The 8504-nt window shown below is 38.3% G+C and overlaps 2 protein-coding genes across 2 annotated transcripts in view; both read right to left on the reverse strand.

The window, feature by feature from the left end:
• The window catches only part of LOC129939506 (Golgi SNAP receptor complex member 1), a 261115-nt gene that overhangs the window by 151343 nt on the left and 101268 nt on the right, over positions 1-8504 (reverse strand). The window lies entirely within an intron of this gene.
• On the reverse strand, positions 4116-7776 carry LOC129939495 (DNA-directed RNA polymerase III subunit RPC2). The gene is made up of 3 exons (XM_056047525.1): positions 7691-7776; positions 5223-7629; positions 4116-5161 (listed from the first exon to the last, which is right to left on the reverse strand). The coding sequence occupies exons 2-3, from the start codon at positions 7626-7628 to the stop codon at positions 4163-4165; spliced, it is 3405 nt and encodes a 1134-aa protein (XP_055903500.1). The 5' UTR covers position 7629; positions 7691-7776; the 3' UTR covers positions 4116-4162.

Here is an 8504-nt window from a genome sequence, read left to right on the forward strand (position 1 = left end):
AATAATTATTAAATATACTGCTTTTCACTATTTGAATTTCAGCAAAACGCAGAAGAAGTTCTTTGGGCTGTTATACACGTAAATCTGCAGGCATGCGAAATGCAAGAACTCAAAGAACAGAAGAACAAACTCAACAAGATAATACCAATGCGCGTGTGGACATGGCGCGATTGCGTCAAGCTGAATCAGAAGATGAACGAGCTAAAAGAAATGAACAGAGACGAATAGAGCAAATGCAAGCGCGCCGTTTGACAGCTAGCCGAAGCAGAGCAAGTGACTAGCAGCGTCAAGAGGTACATCGATCATTTACATATAATTCATTTCTGTGTCTAGCATTCGAGTATGACCCTGATATTCAATATTATGCTCCATTAAAAGTGGTAATTGGTGCTATGGACAAGGAATGTACGCATTGCAAAGCTCTTAAGTTGAAAAATGAGACACCCGGAATGTATTGTTCATCAGGAAAGGTGCAACTACTTACAATTGAGACACCACCGGAACCATTGAACGGTTTACTTATCGGCACAGATCCAGATTCTAATCTGTTCCTAAAGTCAATTGGAACATTTAATTCGTGTTTCCAAATGACATCATTCGGACAACAGAAATAGTTAAGAATATTTCTATCAATAATGGTCAAAAATTCAATTAAACATTCAAAATCAAAGGCCAAATTTATCACAAAATGGGCTCATTACTGCCAATGTCTAACGAAGCATCTACATTTTTACAAATTGACTTTATGGGTGGAGAAGATAAACGTGTGGATGCACGTTTTGGCTATAATAACCTCGACTCACTTTTTGCCAGAAGCATCGTCAGCGACCTGGATGCTCTATTGAATGAGCACAATGAATTGTTAAAAATATTCAAATCTCACATGCACAAGTTACAAAGTGATAATCACGCTATTGTTATCAGTCCTGATAAAACACCTGTTGAAGAGCATATTCGTTGATTTAATGCACCTGTTCTTGACGATGTTGCTGAATATGGGCCGCCGGGTTTATTTATCACGAAATGGTCAGAGATTATATCTTTACTATTGCCTGGACAAAATGCAACACATCACCATGACATTACAGCACATTTTGGTTTGGTTAGTCGATAAAATACGTCCTGTGGAAATCGGCAGTATAATTTCTGCGGAAATTCCAGATCCCTCTGCTGATGAAATGTTGTTTGATATTGTTACAACAAACATGATTCATGGCCCATGCGGCAATCTTAATCGTTCATCACCTTGCATGGCAGATGGAAGGTGTACTAAAAGTTTTCCGAAAATTTCACTAACGATACGATCACAAATGTTGATGGGTATCCGACATATCTTAGAAGAAATCCCGATAATGACGTACAATCATTTTTTGTTAAAAATATTAATAGCGTAGACATTGATATTGATAACCGTTGGGTGGTTCCAATGAAGTTGTTTGGCGTATCTTTGGTTTCCCAATTCATGAACGGGATCCAGCAGTTACTAATTTAGCTGTCCATCTTGAAAACGGCAAGCGCGTATATTTCACGAGGGAGACAGCGATTGGTCGTTCTATTAGTCCACCAAAAACTACACTCACTGAGTTTTTTGTATTGTGTAATCGTGCGGTTGCTTCTGGTGCCTCCACGCGGACATTACTCTATTCAGAAGTACTACGCTATTTCACATGGGATGCTACAAAAAAATCGATGCCTCGCAAGCAAGGTACGCCGATTGATGCAAGTCCCGGTTTATTCAAATCTAATACCTTGGGGCGAGTATTTACAGTCAATCCAAGGCAGACTGAGTGCTTTTATTTTCGACTGTTATTGGTTAATATCTCCAGCTTATTATCATTTCAAGACATACGTAAAGTGAATGGACAACAGTATTCAATGGGAATGTGTACTTACTGAAGCAGGATTGAACTGTACAGCTTAACAAATCCGCTAACTATTCGCTATAGTGGTGACAATTAGATTGGCATTAGCAATGACTATCAATAAGTCTCAAGGTCAAATGATGTCTGTCTGCGGCTTAGATTTGAGCACTTCACGTTTTTACATGGACAATTATACGTGGCGTGCTCGCGAGTGAGAAAATCATCCAATTTATTTGTATTGGCGAAGGATGGGATCAAAAAAAATATTGTACACTCTGTTGCTTTAAGGGATTGATATTGTTTTTTTGTAGTATTGTAAAAAATAATGATATGTTAAATTAAATTAATTAATTAAATAAAATTGTTTGGTGATCTGTTATTTTACTATTTTGTAACCGTTTACAGTGCTCAATACCTCTCCCACTTATATACCACATCCTTACACACTTAGGTACAATAATTTAGTTATTTATTTCCAACATTATATTCTCTAGAAATTATTAAATGACAAACAAGGTTTGTCGGGTCAGCTAGTATATATATATAGACATAAGGTGGCCTTATATAGTATTCTGCTGCGGCTTTGGATAAATATTTAAATTTGTTGGGAGATTTAAATGATATAGAAAGGACTTCAAGCGTAATTTAAAAGCCAGGTGAGATTGATTTTGTTTTTGCATATACATTTATACAATTACTACACCAATTATGACAAACATCAACATTTTGTTTTGAAAAGTTTTCGAATTTATAAAACGTAGATTTAAAGAAATTTTAAATCTTAAAACCTTACAATAACTTCTAAGTTGCTGATGAACAGGACGATGATTCTGCCAATACTCATATCAGAACTGTGTGATTAGTAAAAGTTACTCCAACCTCTTAGGCGCGTTCATATAAATGGTTGAATTCATCATAATTTTGATTGCGATTATCAAATAGTAAGCTACGAAACTTGACGATGGCATTTTCCCAACCAATCGCTCAGCGAAACCGTTTAGTTAATGGCTCGGAGTCGTCGTCGTTCATGGCCGAAGCCTTACGGGGAATTATTCGTTCCTTATGGGATTAAGGATGAAGAAGGACTCTTGAATCAATAACTGTACGCAATTTAACTTCGAAGAGAATATCGGGAAAACAAAATTAAGATCATTACAGGTATCCGGTGGATTGGATACCAAGCTTGCAAGCTCGAAGAAAAACCAGCCCGGAAAGTTCTCAGTAGTACATTTTATGACATTTGTACGCCACTATAGAGGTGGTGCAGACCATGACGCCCAAAGCCATAAGGTGAGCAACTTGACGTCATCAGGATCGGTTGTTGATGGCTCGGGGGAAGACATCTTATTCCATTTCTGTTCATCCTGTCTATTAACAACGTGACGTCATGTTTGTAATGAAGTCGGTTTCTCATTTTCGCTCTTGAATATGCTTAACGAGTATTAACTTTTACGAAATTCATTAAAATCATATTAAGTCAATTCCACATAGTTTCACTTACTAACAACAAACACATGACTTACGATAAGTCTCCGAACGTGGATTGAGGCTTGCTAACTACTTTCTATAATCCTAGAGTAAAAAAACACAGTTTCTCGATATACAATGGATCAAACTTTAATGTGAATATTCCTTTAAATCATTTGATATCAGTATTCAATATCGTTAATTCATTGTACATTTAGTATTTTATTTTAGGTAATATTAATTTTATTGAAAATTTATTAAAATAGCTGAAAATTTCTAACATTACAAAATTAACGAATTAATCGTTCGTCGAAATACTCCCAACTATGCACTGAAAAAGATTCGACGATCTTTCAAACAAAAATTTGAATTCGAAGGCATACGCAAAATTCAAACAAATCTTTTAACTCAACGGCTCTGTTGTGGTGTTGGAATGTGCAACGAAGGATACTCTGCAGTTCTAAATGCTATGCATCTGCTCGATTCGAAAATTGCCTAATTTTGCAGATGATATATCCTAAGAAAAGCTGCATCCCACGGCCATCGAAATTATATTGTAATCGCTTGTTTTTTTTTCGTTTTTTGATGCGTTAAAAAACACACCTTCTTAAAAAAATCTAAAATCCAAAACAGTTTTTCGGGTCTTTCAAAAAAAACATGGAAATTGTTTTTCCGAACATAATCTTTGTAAAAGTTTCTTAACGGAATATGTGCTACAGATAATTGGAATTGAATGTTGTCGACCTCAAATCATTTAGAAAAAACAAACAAAAAATAAAACAATAATTTTAGTAACAAATCAGATTCTTATAATTGAATACATCTTCAATAAGTTAATAATTTTGTAACTTTAACTTGGGCACAACATTCATACTGGTCAACTCTTGAAAAAGCAACTTACATGCATAAGGCATTGAAATCTTAGATACATTCGCAGACGACTGACAGAAATGACACCACGAACAATACGCCAGTCGTCCACAAGTCTTACATACATCAACATCAAATGCATCTGATGAAATCATCAATCGTTCCATTATCAACATACTAGCCCCATAAGATATAAGACAATCACGTTCCATTTCACCCAAACGCAAACCACCTTCTCGACTACGACCTTGGGTGGGTTGCCTTGTTAGCACAGCCTTAGGTCCCCGAGCACGAGCGTGCATTTTATCTTGCACCATATGCTTAAGCTTCTGATAGTATACCGGTCCAGAGTAGATATACGCCTCCAGAGGTTCACCAGTGATTCCCGAATAGAAGACATCCTTTCCCATGTAATTGAATCCATGTTTGAAGAGCTCATCTTGAATGTCCTTGCACTTGGACCCGCCAAAAGCTGTGCCATAGTGAAATTTACCCTCTAGTAGTCCTGCTTTACCGCCCAGCAGTTCCAGAGTTTTACCAACTGTCATTCGAGATGGGAAACCGTGAGGATTCATAACCATGTCTGGACATATTCCGAAGTCATTGAAGGGCAGATCCTCTTGGTCGACAATCAAACCGGTCACACCCTTTTGTCCGTGACGAGAACTGAACTTATCACCGATTTCAGGGCGCCTAGTTTGTCTTAGGAGGATTTTAATTAGGAAATCTTCCTCTCCATTAGCAGAAACCATAACCTTTTCGATATAACTTGGTTCGGGATTTTTGTACGATATAGGAACTGCCGTATATTGAACTCCCGATTGGCCTGGCTCCTTTTGTTCAATGGGGTTGATTGAGGTTACAGCAGGCATTTCTTTATTGATGAGAATCTGCTTGTTAACCACCATCTCACCGGGAGAAACTATTCCATCAGTATCGAGAGCTTCATGTTTAAACACAACCTATAATTTTATGAAATTTGAATATGATCTGTGACCTTAGAATTAAAAATAAAAAGTTTACCTTATTAGTTGCTGAATCCTTTAAAGGACCCATAATTCTGTCATAGGTTTGATTTGCATATCGCTTGACCGTACATTTGGAATTCTTGTAAACCAAACACCTCCCATAGCCTCGATCAATCGAAGCCTTATTTAAAATCAGAGCATCTTCGATATCGTAGCCAGAATAGCTCATGACTGCAACAGTTGCATTCTGGCCAGCAGGAAGCTTATCAAAGTTCGTCAACTCGATGGTACGTGATTTGACCATTGGAGCTTGTGGGTATACCAGATTATACATCAACGTATCGATGCGGTTCTTTTGATTGTAACCAATAACGCCCATCGCTTGTTTACCCATAGCACATTGATAAGTGTTTCTGGGACTCTGATTGTGATGAGGATAGGGAACTAGACCAGCACACACCCCAAGTAATGTGAATGGCTCAACTTCGAGATGAGTTGTATTCTCCGCACTGATTTCTGCCTCATTCCAAGAAATAAATGAATCATTCTCCTCGTTGACGTCAAGGTACTCCACCAGGCCGTCAGTTAGAAAATCTTCAAATTTTCGAACACCACGTTTGAGCTCATCAATGTGGCACTGCTGCACCATGGGTTTGCCTTTGTTCACTATGATGTAAGGACGACACAGTCGGCCGCCATCTGTGTGTATGTAGACACATCGCTGGGTGTGCGATGTATGAATAGACACAAATGGCCCGACGAGGCCCTTCCGTCGCATCATTCGGAAGACCTGGACAAGTCGTTTGTAGCAGATGGTAACTCCCAGAATGTTACCATTGATGAAGACCATGAAAACTTTAGGATTGTTGATGGCATCTCCACCAACCAAGCGAATGTCTTCAACCCCCGCATTGAATGCGAGTCTTATGACTGGCCCCTCGTCAACTTCTGTGGTGATGTGAGTCATCAGAGCCAAATTCTTGACCAAACCACAAGCCTCTCCTTCAGGAGTGTCCGAAGGACAAAGCATACCCCATTGACTGGGCTGCAGTGAACGGGGTCCAGAAACTTTTCGAGTTTTCTCGAATTGTGAATTGACCCTGGTCATCATACCAAGACAAGAAATGTAACTCAATCTCGAGAGAACTTGAGTTACACCGGCTCGCTCCATTTTAAAACGCTTAATGGTCCAATTTCCCGAGGATATGGCAGACTCTAAGCCAACAGTTATCTGTGCGGCACGCATGTGTTTCACAACATCAAATTGGGCTGCCTTGACTTTGGGGATATTCTTATCCGCGATCATTTTCAGCTCCCAATTGAGCCTCTTGAAGAGATCCTCAAACATCAGAGATATCAAGGATCCCGCTAACTCTAGTCTTTTGTTGCCATAGTAGTCACGATCGTCGAAGGCTTCGCTATTCAATTCTGCGGCCATAACTCGCCGAACCATTAGAGAAACATAGATCGATTTGATTTGGAAGTTGAAGTTCTCTACTGGAACGTGTGCCAAGATTGTAGTCATGAGAAGCTCCCGAGCTTCTTCTGATGGTGTCTTGTTCTTTGTAGCTGCTGTGGTAAATCGTTTCACTACCAGCTTAGATCCCATGTACTCAAGAGCCCGCTGCTGAGTGAAAACTTTGAGATTGAAAGCTTCCATCAAAGATGAAGCGAATCTATTCTGCGTTTCTGTGTCCGTCCCAATGAGAGACATAATTTCTTGATCCGAGATGATTCCCATAGCTTTGAATATCACAACAATCGGGATGTCGTCTGTCATAGAATTATGCTTGAGATAGTATTTCCCGTGTTTAACCAACACCAGAGTTCTGGATTTCTTCTCATGGGTCGAACTTGTCACCTGACACTGGACTTGGCCATTGAACTCTTCGGTGATCATCTTATTCCATGACAACTGTTCCTGAATAAGTACAACCTTCTCCTGTCCACGCACAACGAAATATCCACCTGGATCCAATGGACATTCGTTCATTTTGGCCAACTCGTACTCAGACTTTCCACTCAAGACACAATTTGACGATCTTAACATTATTGGCATCCGCCCAATCAATAGGTTATTCCGGATAATCCTCTGCGAGCCCCTGGTGTACTCAATATCCACAGTAATCGGTGCTGAATAGGTGACGTCTCTCAGTCGACACTCATGGGGTGTCGTTTGTTTTGTGATATTGAAACCATCTTCGATGTCGGGCGTTCCCACAGTGACATCCAGATACTTGAGGTAGAACATTGGATCGGCATCACTCTGGACAATCTGATTAGCTTGGATGATCTTTTTAATGTCCAAATTCACGAAATGATTAAAAGAATCGATGTGTTGTTTTACTAGTCCCTTGACTTTGAGAAAAGCCGGCACAAGTTTCCACTTTTCCTCCAATGGTTTAATGGGTTTCGACCATGATTTGGGGTCACTGTCCCACTGGACATTTTTTTCAGGCATTCTGCAAGAAAATTGTTTGTTATTAAACTTTTGATGAAAAATAATTTGTTGATAGAACTCACATGGTAAATGAAGAGGAATTCTCTTCGGTATTCAAATGTCTACGGAAATGTCAAAGTACAAATTTTTAGAAAAGTCAAAATACAATCACAGGGATGTCTTTGAGGTAAGACATATTTAGTTAAAAAAAAAATGGAATGATGACGAAATTTGTGGAAGCCATTATCTATGGATTGACATGACTTAGCTTCCGCTTAAATTTGTACTTTCGATACTAAAAGGTTCACATTTGACGGCATGTTAGGCGTCTAGTTAAAAACACTACACTTAATATGCTCCTTCGACCTATTAGGATTATCAGCAAGTCAAAAATCAAACAGCCCAAACCCCGGTTGCAGCTTTGGCGTGTGTGGAGAGTCAACGTCTAACAACAATCGAACTATTTCATCTCAGTCTATTGCAATATAATAATTTGTTTATGTCCCACTCATAATTATCTCTAATTCTCACCATCTAAAAATTGAAAATATTAAATACTGTTACCTTTTTCTGTCATATTTCACTACTCAAATTTTCTTAATTTTAGTATTTTTGTATGTAAACAGAGATTTTAATTGAATTTATACAAATATTATTTATGTTGATTAGTATTTTGATTTACATGTATTCTTATACATAAAGGAAAATATGAATATGATCAATTTGTCAAATTGGCTCTGGCTCGGACGTGTATGTCGGTCAAATTAAGGATCGTTTAAAAATAGTAATTATCTAAATGGCTCGGTCGTGTGAGAAATTGAATTTATTAAAAAATCTTCCCTAAATTTTGATCAAACCTTACGTGTATTTCATATAGAAATTCTTAAAACGTCGTGG

The sequence above is a fragment of the Eupeodes corollae genome, chromosome 1 (assembly GCF_945859685.1).
Source record: "Eupeodes corollae chromosome 1, idEupCoro1.1, whole genome shotgun sequence".
NCBI classification, from domain to species: domain Eukaryota; kingdom Metazoa; phylum Arthropoda; class Insecta; order Diptera; family Syrphidae; genus Eupeodes; species Eupeodes corollae.